At 45.9% G+C, this 16165-nt stretch overlaps 3 protein-coding genes across 6 annotated transcripts; 1 reads left to right on the top strand and 2 right to left on the bottom strand.

Annotated features, from left to right (window-relative positions):
• Positions 446–2656, bottom strand: LOC8077909. 2 transcript variants are annotated; one of them, XM_002439622.2, is made up of 7 exons: positions 2375–2656; positions 2117–2222; positions 1835–1996; positions 1652–1698; positions 965–1124; positions 785–848; positions 446–684 (listed from the first exon to the last, which is right to left on the bottom strand). In XM_002439622.2, the coding sequence occupies exons 1-7, from the start codon at positions 2573–2575 to the stop codon at positions 624–626; spliced, it is 801 nt and encodes a 266-aa protein (XP_002439667.1). In that variant the 5' UTR covers positions 2576–2656; the 3' UTR covers positions 446–623. The 2 variants fall into 2 exon arrangements, with proteins under 2 accessions (XP_002439667.1, XP_021303113.1); XM_021447438.1 differs by having other exon boundaries at positions 753–848; positions 2375–2639.
• LOC8077908 (acyl-coenzyme A thioesterase 13) lies at positions 2458–4388 on the top strand. Its single transcript, XM_002440935.2, has 3 exons — positions 2458–2966; positions 3075–3218; positions 3932–4388. Exons 1-3 carry the CDS (start codon positions 2763–2765, stop codon positions 4073–4075), a joined length of 492 nt encoding a protein of 163 aa, XP_002440980.1. The 5' UTR covers positions 2458–2762; the 3' UTR covers positions 4076–4388.
• Positions 9541–11778, bottom strand: LOC8077906 (chloroplast processing peptidase). 3 transcript variants are annotated; one of them, XR_002447519.1, is made up of 7 exons: positions 11421–11778; positions 11077–11145; positions 10923–10991; positions 10734–10820; positions 10364–10431; positions 10076–10199; positions 9541–9987 (listed from the first exon to the last, which is right to left on the bottom strand). XR_002447519.1 is itself a non-coding variant. In XM_021447439.1 (6 exons), exons 1-6 carry the CDS (start codon positions 11676–11678, stop codon positions 9918–9920), a joined length of 621 nt encoding a protein of 206 aa, XP_021303114.1. In that variant the 5' UTR covers positions 11679–11772; the 3' UTR covers positions 9541–9917. The 3 variants fall into 3 exon arrangements, 1 of the variants encoding a protein (XP_021303114.1); XR_002447520.1 differs by lacking the exon at positions 10076–10199 and adding an exon at positions 10516–10664 and having other exon boundaries at positions 11421–11775; XM_021447439.1 differs by lacking the exon at positions 10076–10199 and having other exon boundaries at positions 11421–11772.

Genomic DNA, 16165 nt, shown 5'->3' with positions numbered 1-16165 from the left:
GGCCGCACAAAGCAGAGGAAAGGATCCCAAGAAAAAATTAGATCGTGGGTGAATTAGATGAGGCTAATCCTAACCCTAATCTATGGCTTTGGTACCATATTACGTACCTTAGGGATCCGAGAGCATGAACTCTCTAGAGAGATGGCAAGGAGTATATATAGGTCTAGAGAGCCTCATGGGCCAGACCGTATGGGCCTACAGGCCTATAATATAAGTCTTCATAGTTAACAGTGCCAAGTTGCTAACATGGCAAAACGGCTGCTCAACTTGTTCATGTTGCAAGTTACGTGCAGTGTAATATTTTTTTTAATAATGTTCATCATCATCAATACACAATTTCAACTAAAAAATATAGAAGATAACTTTATCGAACCAGCTATAGATGCGTATTGAGAAGCACCCTAAGCTCATCCACAGCAAACAGACAACTTTAAAAGACACAATATGCTAGGGAAGCAATCCTTTCTTTTAGGAACTTAGTCTCATACCTTTTCTACAACATGAGCTGCATACTTTAATTCCACAAGTTTGACATAAGTCAAGCAGCCACAAAACTAAGTGTCATCTAAATGTAATAGGTTTACATGCCAAAGAGTCAATCAACGCTGATAAATCAGCAATATCTAACTATCATCATCATCATTTTCTTCAGTATCTTGCAACAAAGCTCCTCGTACTCTTGCCCTAGTAAAAGAATAAAAGAAAACATCAGTACCAGCTGGATATCAGATATTAATTTAACTTCAACTCACATAAAAGTAGTTTTTCAATGGTTGTGTACAACCTCCGAGACACAGGGGCCAATCGCTTCGTAGCTTTAGCAGGAGGAACTTTGCTAGGCAAAGCCACTGCAGGTTTGCAAATCCATAAGATGATACAGTTTTGATTCTTTCTTGCAAGTATGCATCAAGAAGAAGCCATGTAGTTTACAATACAAAAAGAAATGAAGAAGAAGCCATGTAACCTGGTGTTTGCTGCTGCGCAGGAACAATAATTTGATCAGAGCTTGGAGGTACACTCGATACACTTGGAACCTGATCAGTCACCAGCTTTGGCTTTGTAGCCTTTCTTTTGTCGAGGAATGAAAGGGCTTCAAGTTGCTTTTGCATTACTTCGTTTTTTTCCTGTAAAATACAACAATAAATGCATTCAGGGGCTACAAACATCCCCATAATGCATTCTAAATACCCAAATATTGAACCAAGAAAATTGCATAGTAATGAAGTGTTTTGCTGTATTAGATCACAATGAAACCCAATGGTTCTCTCAAAACTCAAAAGTGAGAAAAAGGAAATGATATCCAATACTATGTTATAACACTAGGCATGTGAAACCAACGAGTTGGAACTTAATTTCATGACTCAGAAGCATTTTACGAAAATAATGGAGCACTGAATATAGTAGCATTTATATACATTATAAACAGCCAGGCGCTAATTTTTAGGCTGCCAAAAACTGCTTTAACATTCTATGGCAACCCAGAGTAGACTGCAAAATTGCTTGACATTCTGACAGGCAAATATGTGCCAAATGAGTAAGCTATCTTAAGATACTATGTACCTAACTTTATTCATCAAGCAGCAGCATAAGCAAGAGCACCAGTACCAAGTTCGAACTAATATATATAGCAGGTAATGGTGGGATAACCTACTCTTTCAGAGGCTAGACTTTGCATGAGCTGTGACACTTGCTGTTGTTCTGCAACAGAAGGAAAACAGAATTTGGCACAAAGATGATAAATAAATTAAAATTTTCTCATTGCGGTGAAGAATGAAGATATTGAAAAAAGAAACAATTGAATAAAGAAGAATAAGCAACAAGCCAAAAGAACCACCTCTGGATGCATGTTCCTGCTTGGTCTTGTAAGATTCATACAGCGCAAGGGAGAAATCAGCAATGACATCTTTGAGCTCAGATGCAGCAACTCTATCGAGAGAGATAGTGAGGCGAGGTAGCCCCTTCGCCTTGGTAGCCACAAGCTCAACGGTATCAGGACCTGCATACGACATCGTGTTCGTGCACCGGTAGGCGAAGGCGTTCATGTTTTCTGGCGTTCAGGTTTTCTGGCAGGGTAGTGAAGTGTAGGAGTAGGATGGAGAAGATATGAACTGAGTACCTCGGGCGGCGTCGGGGAAGAGGAGCCTGACATGGCCGGAAGACAAGGAAGAATTGAGGTAGTCGAGGAAGTCGGACCAGGAGCCAGCGATACCAACGTCATCTTGCTTCGGATTTGGATTTGAATTCGGAGCCGGCGTAGCGCGACGTAACCATCGATTTCGATCGATCCAGCAACACAAGACGCAGACATCAGCGGATTGCAATGGAGAGTGAGAGAGAGGGAGAGGGAGAGGGGGGCGCACACAACGCAACGTACGAGGTCGCGGAGGCCGTCGAGGTCGAGGGAGGTGTGCCAGGCGAGGGAGTGGAGGTCGGTGGCGACGACGCGGAGGCTGCCCTGGGAGTGGGAGTGGGCGCGGAAGAGCACGGGTCGGCGCGGCAGAGCATCGGCTTGGTTGTCGGATTTCTCCGGCTTGGCCTCGCCGAAGACGGCGGCCATCCTCATCTCATCAGTCATCGCCGCCGGCAGGAACGAAGGAGAGAAGGCGCCGTTCACGTCTTTACGTGACTTGCCTTTGAAAGCGGAAAGACGCGGGGACGCCTCTCCCCCTGTCCCTCTGGGGAGACTTCCCTTTCGTCTCTTCCTCGCTTCGGTCCTCTTCCTCGATTCCGGTGGGAAGGAACGGGACGGGAATCGAACTGCGATGGCCTCCGACTCGTTGGAGACGGCGAGGCAGCTGCTGGAGGTGACCTACACGACTGAGGCAGAAGCAACGGCGGAGGCGGAGCAGCTGCCCAGCCTACCCTCGGGGTTCTACGACGCCTTCGTCCTCAGGGGAATCCGCGTCGTCCAGGCCCTCCAGCCCGGCACACTCCTCTGCCACTTCACCGTCCCTTCCAGACTACTCGTGAGCCACCTTGCCCCCTTCTGTCTCCTGTTCTCACCTCCCCTCCCCCCGAGTCGAGTTGTGTCATCTGATTCTTGATCCTTGAGACTGAATGGTAATGGTATGCAGAATTCGGGCGGCTTCCTGCACGGCGGTGCAACCGCCTCCCTAGTCGATTTGGTTGCCTCCGCCGCCTTCGCCACTGCCGGCCTCCGCACCAGGGGCTCGCCCCTGGAGATGAACATCTCCTACCTCGATGCTGCTTTTGCTGATGTGAGTAACCTTGATACTAGTACTACAGTATATATATGTATGCCATCTATGATCTGTACGAACATGCTTGGTTCATCGGTTGCACACTCTTGAAGGAATTTTCACTACTTCCACAAATTACTAGGATGTAGTATAGGATAAGTGGCTCACACTTGAGACTTGACAAATTACCCAATTGGTATAATTGGCTGCAACAAGATGAACACAGCACAAGAGCCTCATCTAATCTTTGATGAAACGAGACACATGCCTTGTCCTGCCTGTTAGCCAGTGAGCCTAATAGCATGCTCTGGCATCCACACTTTGGTAGGCGATGCCAATGAATAAGCATGATTGTATTATGTACCCATGTCGTCACACCATTGTGATTTGGGAATAAGCACGTTTTCTAGTTTCTCTTGTATTGGCAGCATGATTATCATGAGCTGGGTGGATTCAAACATTTCTGTTATGAATCATCATTGTAGGTGTAATCATGATTAAACCTCCTCGATTCACAGCTTATATTAGCAGTGTTCTGGTGCTAAAGCCAGAATGTGTCAAGTTATTTCCCTTTTACTTCTTTCTATTGGTATGTGGACGATGAGCAAGCCAGACTATTAATTGAGTAAATAATCGGTCTTCACTTCTGAAGTTGATTTGTTATGGACAATGGTCCACATACAGGGACTGATGCTGACACTGACAGGCATGAGATGCTTGGTTTCGTGCAGGAAGAGATTGATATTGAAGCGAAGGTTCTGCGCGCTGGCAAGGCAGTAGGGGTGGCCGTTGTGGAACTGAAGAAGAAATCTGGCAAAATCATCGCTCAAGCCCGCTACTCCAAGTATCTCGGTGTAGCATCTAGTAAACTCTGATCTGACTGAATCAACAAGGTGGCCTTGCGACATGGCAGCATGTTGTAATCTGCTGGGTTTTATTTTCCCCCCTACTGGTGCCTATACTCTCATGATGCTAGCCCCCTGAGCATATGGTAGTAGGGTGTGGTGTGCTTGGACAAGTGTTACTACTGTCTATATGTGACAGAAAACAGCCTCAATTCTGTTTCTTTGTGCCGTGCAGATGGTATTGTTGTATACTATATTACTCACTCGATGAGACTATCAGCTAGTTATTTATTCTTGTGTCATTGTGTACTCCTACAGTGGACCATCTGTTATCTCTGATCCACCAGAAATGAAGGTGAATCAAACCATCTGTTATATGTTTGTGTAACAGCTGCAGTTGGAGTTCAACTGCTTCAGTGATTAACTGACTAAAGCTTACTGAATTTGTGCTACACCAAAATGTCACACCTTTCCCAAGCAAACTACTTTGTTGGTTAAGTAAGTGTTGCATTGCATTGCAGGTAAGTAACGTGTGATCTGACCTAAAATTTTCAGTGTCTGATACTTACATGACACATCTGACGTATGCCCAAAATCGAGAACACTTATGTCATGTTGTATCCCCCCCCCTCCCTCCCTCCTCCTCCTCCTACAGGAGTTTGTATCACAATTTTCAGCCTCATTTTGTACCCTTTCCCTGAGGTGTCTGTCTATGTCACTTATACTAGCAAAATGCAGCCTTAATGTTCCATGTGATGACAGGGGTTGGTGGTTATTCTTATTTATATGAGCCTCTTTGGTGAGTTGGCATGATAACAAGTAAGCGCTTGCCTCTTCTTTTTCTTCTGTTTCATTCTAATAGATAGATAGCCTATTGACATACTGTCTCTTTTGGGAAATTCTTTTGCAGTGATTGTTGGAGAAGTTGCAAATTTCGCAGCCTATGCATTTGCTCCAGCTATTTTGGTACTCCTCTTGGTGCTCTTAGCATTATTATCAGGCATGAGTTCTCAGTCATAGAACTGTATGCATTGCCTTACTGCAACCTTTTGTTCATTTTATCGCTAATCTGGAGCTATCTTCTGTTCTGCAGCGCTGTGTGCAATGCTTGCACATGTAATGCTGCGGGAGAAGCTGCACATATTCGGAATTCTTGGATGTGTCCTGTGTGATGTCGATCCACCACAATAGTCCTTCATGCTCCACCAGAGCGTGAAATTGAGTTGGTGACATAAATGTGGGATCTAGCTACAGAACCAGGTATTTCTATTGCCCATTGCTTTGTATATTCTTAGTTGCCTACTTTTTTCTTGAATAATTACACTACACCACCAAGCCATGATCACTTGATGTTGTTTTTCAGCCTTCGTGTGTTATGCAGCAAGCAGCAGTGGTAATTGCTATAGCTGCCATACTTGTTTATCGGTTTGTCCCATTTTAAGGGCAGAAACCTGTCACGGTCTACATAGGTGTTTGCTCTCTTGTTAGTTCCATCTTGGTATGCGTTCTTTTGATATAGCATGCATTTGTGATCTCCTCTTGTGTGCTTTATTACAAAGTCGTTGGCCTAACTATGCAGGTCATGAGCGTGAAAGCTCTCAGCATAGCATTGAAGCTGACCTTTTCAGGAACGAACCAGCTTATATACCCACAGACATGGGCTTTTACTCTGGTAGTCATCTCATGTATCATTACCCAAATGAATTACTTGAACAAGGTATTCTGGTTTTTTTAAAAGCGAAATTAAAGTATTCCCTGTGTTCTTGGATTAATTCCTTTGTATAATCTTATCTTCTGGAATTCCTTTCCTGTATAGACACTGTACAGTTACTTTCTTCTTTTCTCCTTGCCTGTATTATGATTTTTTAAACCTCTGCTGTTTTGGCTAAAAAAGGTACTTTGATTTCTTCTATCTGAACCAATTGTTGTTTTCTTCTTTCCTTGATCTAGCATAGCAGTTCTATCTGAACCAATTGTTGTTTTCTTCTTTCCTTGATCTAGCATAGAAGCATAATACAAGGGTGACTAGGATTCTAGAATTTAACTGGACAAAAAAAGAGATTGGCATAAGGGCATATATATTTTCCTAAAAGAGGTTGTCATGGGCATAAAGAGGGGCGCCGTAGGGCGCAAGTGTCCTAGTTGGGCCTTAAGCCCATTAGTGTTAATTAGTGTCTCTCTTAGTTATTTGTCTATAGGAATAGTACCATATTGTCTAGGCACAAGAGGTGTTAGTCCTATGTACCTTTTATATTCAGCCCATGGGGCACAATGGAAAGCAAGCAATGAATTATGAAGAAACAATTCTAGTCTCCCTCAATCTCTCAAGCTCTTGGCAAAGCATAAGGCCTAGTTATCCCAAAGCTCTTGGCAAAGCATAAGGCCTAGTTATCCTAAAATACCCTCGTTCATAGCATCTGGTATCACAGAGTCTGTCGATCCATCCACACCTGCTGGCTGCCAATCCTCCACATCAAAAAAAAAAATCAATCCAGATCGCCGGCCGATCCATCTTCCACGGCCATCCACCACCACAGCCCCCAGCCGCCGCGCCTCCATCAGCCGCGCCAACAGCAACTATCCCGTCGATCCCCTTCGTTTCCACAAAAAAAAAAGATCAGCCGATCCTGGCAGCCAGCAGCAGTGTCACCTCAACCCTAAACACGACGCCGCCGCTGCCCCACTACGCGCCGCCACCACCACAGCCCGATCCCCACCACCATCTCGCGCAGCCACAACCCCGTTTCCAGCCGCTGAGCCAACTCATCCAGCAGGCGCGACCTCGACCCGTCGACGCCCGTACATGATGGAGTTCCCGCAGTTTGATGGAACCTCTGATCCGGAGGCCTTCATCAACCAGTGCGAGCTCTACTTCCGCCGGGAGCGCATCATGGTGGAAGAACGGGTACGGCTAGCTTCTCGCAATTTGAAAGCTGATGCCCGCGATTGGTTCCGCCAAGTCACGCAAGATGAATACCCGGTATGGCGTCGCTTCACCGAGCTCCTGCAGCGGCGCTTCACACCAACTCCGCGCCCCAATCCGCTCTACCGGCTGTCCCTTGGTGTCGACAACTGCTTGCGCAGCCTTGCAGAGATGACCGCACAGCTGGATCGCCTCCGGGTGCGTCTCGAGAAGGAGGACCGTGAACGCCGGGCAGCTGTACGCCTCCAGGCAGCAGCACGGGGACTCCTGGCACGTCGCCGAGCGCAGGCTCTTCGTGCCACAAAAGCATCGAAGGAGCAAGCAACGGTGCGCCTCCAGGCAGCAGTGCGAGGAATGCTTGTCCGTTGCATGGTGCGGCAGATACGCATGCTCCTCAGCTCGACGTTGTCGTACGTGTTCATCCACTCGGACTCGCCGATACGGCCTGCGGCTCCAATTGCAGTGGAGGTCCAAGTATGGGCGTTTCCAGTGCAGCGACCTCGCATCAGCATCCAGCATCAGGCATCAAAGGCTATCTCATTCATCCTTGTGCCTGTCGTGGTGCTAGACACTTTCAGCATAAGAGCCAGCTGCTTCACACTCCACCCTTCAGCCTACATGAAGCCAGCAGAGGCGCTCTTTCCATGGGATCCAGGTGGATATCCTTGTATTTTAGTCTTCAATAAAAAGGGAAAGCCGAGATGTAAAAGGCTTAACCTATTTCGCTTCAGCTCTCCAGCTCGAGGACGAGCTGGGTCTCCAAGGGCGGGGGAGATGTCATGGGCATAAAGAGGGGCGCCGTAGGGCGCAAGTGTCCTAGTTGGGCCTTAAGCCCATTAGTGTTAATTATTGTCTCTCTTAGTTATTTGTCTATAGAAATAGTACCATATTGTCTAGGCACAAGAGGTGTTAGTCCTATGTACCTTTTATATTCAGCCCATGGGGCACAATGGAAAGCAAGCAATGAATTATGAAGAAACAATTCTAGTCTCCCTCAATCTCTCAAGCTCTTGGCAAAGCATAAGGCCTAGTTATCCCAAAGCTCTTGGCAAAGCATAAGGCCTAGTTATCCTAAAATACCCTCGTTCATAACAGAGGTATTCATTTATTATTTATCTTGTTATTCTCTAGTCCAGCAGGACTAGTAGTCCCCAGATATTGGGGACTCCGATAGATTTGATACCTTAGGGAAATGAAGTGTGAATGTTCTGGTAAAATTGGTGATATGATTGGATGGTTAAAGCTTTAGTTAGCACTATATAGAGCCAAGTTCAATTGACTCACCATGACATCAGCATTGCCTGACCAATGAAGCATTTTATTTTCCTAAAACAAATGGTGATGGTGCTTTCTTTTCCTCCTTGTACGCAGGCACTTTACACGTTTAATACAGCAGTTCTGTCACCCATTTATTATACCATGTTCACATCTTTAACTATGCTGGCAAGTGTCATCATGTTCAAGATATGTGTTTCAATTGCTGTAGCTTATCTTTTCAGCTTCATGCTTTGGTTGTGAAATTTGAGCAGGGCACTAGATAGTGATTCAGCCAGTGTTTCTATCCAGTTTCAAATATAAATTTATGAGCTTTCCTCGGATTGCATTAAAGTAAACTATATAAGAAATGGTATGAGCCTGAGCTTTAGGCATAGCCTGTGAATACTTCTGGAGTAGATAGAACTCAGCAGATGAGACCACTTAATCCTACACAAATTGTGACTGAGATGTGTGGCTTTGTTACGATCCTTTCTGGAACTTTTCTTCTACACAAAACAAAAGGCATGGCTGATGGTGGTACGGATTTCTCATCATACCAACTTTTCCGTCAGTGAGTTACATGTTCTGAGACTATTATTTTTCATGTGTCAATGTAGGGCTTTCGACTTCATCCTCCTTCCTGTCTTCCTACATCTTATTAAGTGCAGTTCTCAAAGCAAACAGACGAAGATGGTGAAGGAATTCATCTCACAACAAATCAGTATCAGCATCATCACCAGTACTACTGTAGTAGTTCTTAACGAAGGAATAATGTTTTTCTCTCATAACAAATCAGCATCAGCATCACATCAGCCAAATTTCAGGGAAACGAATAGGGGGTGTCACCACATATTTGCTTTTCATTAATTTGTACGAGTAAGGGGGTGAGTATATGTAGATAATATCCATGAGCTTGTACTAAGGGTACGATGTAGAGGGACCCTCTTTTGCTTTGTTTTTTTTTTCTTGGCAGATTTGTATGTATGCCCAACATCTTGTCTAACTCCCAATGTATTTTCTCAGTGGTTAGCACTGAGTGGAAATCTGTTACTAGTGTTGCTATGCGGTCTGCTGGAATTATCAGTATGTTTCTTTTTTTTATATAGGAATTATCAGTATGTTTCAACTGTACCTAGTACCTACATTAGTGGTCTTTCTGCTCTTGCATTGTGCTAAAACTAGAACCGTACAGTACGTAGGTAGTCCTGATGGAAGGAAACGCCCAAACTTTGTTCGGACAATGCGTGTTAACGACGCGTAATTTATGTCTGCTGCGGTATGCAAACAGGCAATGTCACGTGCAACACAGATTTACTTTAAAAACACGCAGTCTGGAACAAGAACACAATCATGTCCAAATTTCCTATGCAAATTGTAATCGACATTTAGCATCGGCGCCGACAAGCTTCATCCCCTAAGGTAATCACAAGCTCAACACACGACAGCGTGAGGCGGCCTGAGGGCTCGTGCCAACTGCGAGCGGCAGAGCTAACCTCTAGTTCCCACTGGTGGGAGAAAGGCGATCATATACAAACACAATACAACAACAGCGCTACAGCATACTCGGAGGGCTAGTTCTGGCAAAAGTTGACAAGATAGCAGCAGCCTGGCTCCACCCTAACACAACTCTCTAACTACGATTATGAGGCGACATCAGCATTAGGAACATTGAGTGGAACCTCTTCACTTCAGTTACTGGAAAGAGGATCTTGTAAAGGACGTCATGTACCTTCCAACGATGTTGGCAATGGGAAGAGGCCCCCTGTAACCAAAGCACCACAGATATATATCACCACTATTAGTACCCAGACAAATGGCAACCAAAAAAACAAGCTGCAAGTCAGCCATACAAAGACAAGTCAACTGTCAACAGGCAATAGCAAACACTGCTGCTCAACTCCAAGCAATTTGGAAATCACCCGGTATGGTGCTGATGCTTATCAGTCTATATCCAAACCCAATTGCCTCCAAATCCTGTACGGGAGCAAGACACTCCATCACAGCTATATGCTTAGCAACTGATTTTGTCAATGACTGTAGTAGTTTGTAGTCTCAAGTCTCTAGCTGAACAATGAATTATATCTATATCTACTGCTATAGGGTTTGAGTTAGTGCAGAGGCGTAAGCGTGTTTCTTACCAGGCACGAGAATCACAGCTGTTATTTCGGTTGTCACCCATGACGAATACATGACCTTCAGGAAGGCGCTGCAGGAGTATGAATACATTCAGTTGAGGATCCAGGTACCCAGCCAATAAGGAAAGATGATATGGAAGGAAGAGATCATCCACCATCTGAGGCCATTGATTACAACGAGGCACTCAAGAAGTCAACAACATGGAGCAGCCAGTCCACTTTTGGTCATCTTCTTGTGGAGAATGGAAATTCTCTCGTCACGTCTGTTAACCCTTTTGTTAACAGAACTTTAAAACCTCTGGACCTGGCAATATCAACTCCTCAATGTTGTTCAAGGAGACAATGCTCACAGATTAGAGATGCATGCACAAACCATTGCTTCCGTTGTGTACAACGCATGGGTTGCTGTGTAATGCTCCTTCAGTGCAATACCATTTACAATAAGCTGCCCTTGTCGAACCTATAAACAGATCAATGTAAGAGGATGCTCCACAAGTCGACTGTGTCTTGCTTTGCGGCAATGACCATACCGGAATAGAACAAACGTAGTGATGCAGTTTACCTCAATGAAATCTCCAGGTGTTGCCAATACTCTCTTAATAAAGACAACATCCTTATTGACACCATAATTCTGAAATTGGAAGCTCCACATTTTCAGGGTGGACAATGCGAGGATCTGATTGAGAAGTGGAGAGGGCAGAACGAAGAAGGCAAACCTGCGCAGCGGAAGGCACTTTGAAAAACACTATATCCCCAATACATGGCCTCCGGAACAAGTATGTAACCTGGAAAATAGAATGGATCGGAGTGTGTTATCTGAGGTCAATGAATAACAACAATGTGATGAGATTTGGGTCTGTGGATCTACTACCAATCTAACTATGCATGTATGTAAAATCTCCAAGGAAGAATAGGATGAGTAATGCACGCATTGTCTTATTGTACTAGCAATAGAAATAGTGGAGAGTAACAAGTAGTAATAATGATCTTAATAAATAAGCAAAGGAAATTAAAGAGAGTGAGGGTGGAGAGCGGGAAAAGAGGGGTAGGGGGGATTGACCTTCTCGGCGACGGCTCGGTCGCCTGGGCGGAGCGTGGGCGCCATGGAGGAGGAGGCGATGTAGCGGACCTCGGCCAGAGCGGCGGAGAAGAGCAGCAGCACGAAGAGAAGCTTGAAGCCGTCGGATGCGGGCGGGCGGAGGCGCGGCAGCAAGGGGAGCCAGGGGTGCCAGGAGGCGAAGGGCTCGTGGCAGGGCAGCCAGGCGGCGGCTCCCCGCGCCGGCGAAACGAGGCCCCGCAGAAGGCCCCCCACGGCCATGGATGGTGGTGCTCTGGAGAGGGGCGCGATGACCGATGACCTCCCCCTCTCCCTCCCTCTTTCACCGCACTGGCCGGCCGCACAGTCAATGCGCTGGTGAGGGTCCCGCGCGCACTGCCCCGTGCTCTTGCTTCCACTCCAAGACACACGGCTCCGCCCGGTCGTCTCTCAGTTCAAACTCCAAAGTCAGCATTAAATTTTCCAAAAACATTTAAATTTTTTCACATCAAATCTCTAGATAGTATTAAATATAAATAAAAAATAATTAATTATAAAATTTATCTATAATTTATGAGACATTCTTTTAAATTTAGTTAGGCTATAATTAAACACTAATTAATAAATACAAATAAAAATATTATAGTAGATATATTTAAATTTTTTCATCAACAAGACGTCATGGCGATTTGGTCTCGCAGTTTCTTTTTCTGTTAGGCCTTATTTAGCTCTCAAAAAATTCTATATTTTTCATCGCATCGAATCTTGTGGCACATGCATTGAGCACTAAATATAGATTAAAAAATAACTAATTGCATCGTTTATCTGCAATTTGCGGGATAAATTTTTTAAACCTAGTTAGTCCATTACAAACGAAAGTGTTACGGTATCTAAAATCAAAATTTTTCATCAACCTGTTGACACCGTTTTTGGGCACGTGTCCATGATTGGTAAAGTGTAGGTCGGCAGGACAGGACGACAGTACTTGATCTACAGGATGAGTTGCTGATGGGGATAGTTGCCGATGGAAGGATGGCTGAACGTGAGCAAGTCCACAGGTGATGATGTGTTTATGCCGATGGCTACAACAAGGCAGTCTGCCGATCGATGATGCGGGGGAAGAGTTTGGAAGTTGTCGATCGGCTTGCGGAGGTGTTCCAGTTTGTCACGGGGGGATAGTTTTATGTTTTCCTTAGTTATTTAAATCGTTTTATATACGAATTCTGTTTAATTTGGAATTCGAGTTCTAGTCGTGTCTAGTTGTAGTTCTTTGAGCAGGGTATAAATATAGACCCTAGAGCTTTGTAATCAGACATCTATCAATCAATCAAACACACGTTTTACTCATATTCCAAGCATCTACTTTTTCGACGACTTCGTCATACTTTTTCCTTTTTATTACGAGTTCTTAGGAATTCGTCGACTTAAGCTCGGCGTGTTCTCAAGTTCCGCATGAATACCTCTTGGCCGTGACATCCGGGCGCATCGCTGTTGTCGGGACCAAAGTATTCGAGTTACCACCTTTGCCGATAGTAAGGTCAAATCGGCTGGCACGTCTTAACGTTTAAATCGGGTATTAGCCCTTTGTGTTTGCAGATCAGCTTTTGCATCAACACATCTTTTGGCACGCCCGGTGGGACCTATTCAAGATCAAGATCAACATGTCGACTTCTGAGTTTGATCAGGAGAACGTCATCCCCGTGACGGAAGCCAATCTCAAGGATGAGCAGAAGCAAGCTATTGCTAAAGCCATGGAGGATTACAAGCAGCAATGCCTGAGGTCCTTCAGCATGAACAGGAGTGGCGAGGTGATCCAGAAAGATGCACTGCCGGCACCTCGGCAGGTCACTTTTGAAGCCAATCCTGGTAAACTTCAAGAGATGGTTGATAGTGCTATCAACCATGCTTTGATCAACCAAGCTGGTGTGCTGTCCAATACGGTTTTCAATGCCGTGGCTAGAACTTTTAAGGAAGGACAATTGCCACCATATTATGTGAGCCCCTCTCATCATCAGCCAGGGTCACCAGTGGTCATAGCTCCATCGGCTGCTACGGCCGTTGCGGGCATGGAGATTCCCGTTCCTCCAAGTACGCTGGGAATTACCAATGCACAATCTACGCCGATGACGACGAATCCGCCGACTTCGGAACAGATCAAGCTCACCACAGATCTGTTGGCATCGGCAATGTCAGGACCAGTTCCTCCTCCTAACTGGTGGGGTTTTGGTATGCCTCCGGAATACTTCAAGACACCCGGTACATCTCAAGCAACTGATATGAGAGGCAAGGCTCCTATGGCATCGGCACCTCCCAATATGCCGATGAACCAGAGTCCTCAGTATACTACAACTACTACTGCAAGACCTTACACTGGGAATTCTCAAGCTCCAACGTTCCAAATGCCTAACGCATCGGCAGACTCAATGCTGATGCAACAGAGGTTTATGACTCAGCCTGGGTATGTCAATTCAATGACGATGCCTAATTACCAGTCATCGGCGGGACCTATGCCGATGAATGCTAATAACGGATGGCTTGGGCAGCAAGTCTTTCCGCAAACACCCCAACAGAGTCACCAGGCTATAGGGTTCCAGCAAGGCCAGATCTATCCCGGGTTTCAAAATCAGGGAATGCCCAACCAGCCGATGAATTTCGGGCAGCAGACTGGCGGGCAACAGCTTGGTGGTCCACAGATTGGGGGCCAAATGATTAACCTGATGTTTCATGCAGATCGTGCACCGCACAGGCACGTGGAAGCTTACCAGCAGGCGCCAGATCCGCAACCACCTCATCTGCAAGATGCCGATGCTTACTGGGCCGATAAGATTGCTGAAGTGACGAGGGACCAATTTGGGATAAAACCCAAAGTCAATACTTACTCTTATCGGACACCGTATCCACCCGCATATGATTTGATCCTGCTTCCAAATCGGTACAAGATACCGGATTTTACTAAGTTTTCTGGGCAGGATGACACATCAACCATGGAGCACGTCAACAGGTTCATCATCCAATGCGGGGAAGCTGGTAACAGGGATGAGTTAAGGGTTCGCTTATTCTCGTCGTCATTGTCCGGATCGGCTTTCACCTGGTTTATATCGTTACCTCCTAACTCAGTGATTACTTGGGCCGATCTGGAGAAACAATTCCACAAGTACTTCTTTTCTGGGGTCCATGAGAAGAAGATCACTGATTTGGTTAAATTGAGGCAACACAATGATGAATCGGTTGAAGGTTTTGTGCAGAGGATACGGGAGGTCAAGAACAAATGCTATAGCCTGGTTCTGGATGATCGGCAGCTAGCCGATTTGGCTTTCCAGGGTTTGTTGCCACACATCAGGGACAAGTATGCGTCTCAGGAGTTTGAAAGCTTAAGTCATTTGGTGCAGAGAATTTTTGTTCAGGATATCAAGCCTTTCGAGCCCAAGAGAGCATGGAACAAAAAGGTGTCGTTCGTTGATGAGGCAACAAGCTCAGATTCTGATGAGGAACCAGTCATCGGCTTGGCAGAATGGGTGAAAAATAAGAATCCGATGTCTTGCCCTTTTGGACATAAAGAACCAGAGAGGTTCGCGTTCGATACCACTAAGGCCGATAGGATATTTGACTTTCTACTTCAGGAAGGTCAGATCAAGCTATCACCTAATCACGTGATCCCATCGGCTGAAGAATTGAAAAGGATGAAATATTGTAAGTGGCACAATGCAACTTCTCACGACACTAATGAGTGCAAGGTTTTCAGACAGCAGCTGCAATCGGCTATAGAATCTGGAAGGATCAAATTTGACAGCTCCAAGACCCAGAAGCCGATGAAGATTGACCAACATCCTTTCCCGACAAACATGCTGGATGCTAAGGGAAAGGCCAAGGTCTTGACATCAGAAGCAGCTGAAAGAAGTGCATCGCTGGATCCTCAGCATCAAATCACTACTGCCGATGCGAAAGGGAAGGCTTGATCCAGGAAGGAGCTAACTCAGGAAGGCCTCCCCGATCCGGCATTGTGATAACTCACAGGAGGCCTTGGGAGAATTGGCAGCAACGAGAAGATCGGTATCGGCGCTAGCAAGAGGATTATCGTCGAGAAGAGGACAGACGCCGACAGGAGTGGAATCGGCATAGGGATCACTGGAATTGCCCGTTCTTCATTCATTGTTGGGAGGAAAATATCAAGCTCCCCACTGTCAGAGATTGCCCTGAGTGCAACGGTTATGACCGGTACGACAGGTCCGATCGGTACTATCATGATAATGATCGGCGATTTAATGGGCCGATTAGGGGGAGAGCATTCGTTCATGATCAGCTGGGGGGCAGGCTCAGTGTGCACGACAGACTTGGGGATCATGTTGAATATTTTCTCAGGAACCAGGCAGAACTCGAAGAGATGGCTAATGCACGGGTTCCCGATGAGTTCATCTTCTGCCGAGATGCCAATATTTACCGAATGGAGTCAGGAGAAAATCGCCGCCCATCGGTAAGGCCGCAACAACTTCCTCCATGGTGTCCGGAGGGGTTGACCAGGACTCAGAAGAGAAGGCTGCAGCGCGAAAGGCGAGAAGGATTGAGCAAGGGAGAGAATTCTGGACAGTCTGGGGATCAGCAACAGTTAGATCCTAAGGGGAAAGGTCCATCGGCAGATGTCAACATGGTCTTTATGTTGCCGATGGAGTTCCTTGCGCCATCCAGTGATGATGAGGTGGAATTCTCCGACCAAATAGCTCAACTGGCTCTGGATCCGATGACAGCTATCTTCGAGAAGCCTGCCGATGATG

This window comes from Sorghum bicolor, chromosome 9 (genome assembly GCF_000003195.3).
Source record: "Sorghum bicolor cultivar BTx623 chromosome 9, Sorghum_bicolor_NCBIv3, whole genome shotgun sequence".
NCBI classification, from domain to species: domain Eukaryota; kingdom Viridiplantae; phylum Streptophyta; class Magnoliopsida; order Poales; family Poaceae; genus Sorghum; species Sorghum bicolor.
The sequence above is the reverse complement of the archived record's forward strand: the minus strand, read 5'-3'. Positions and strand labels throughout refer to the sequence as shown.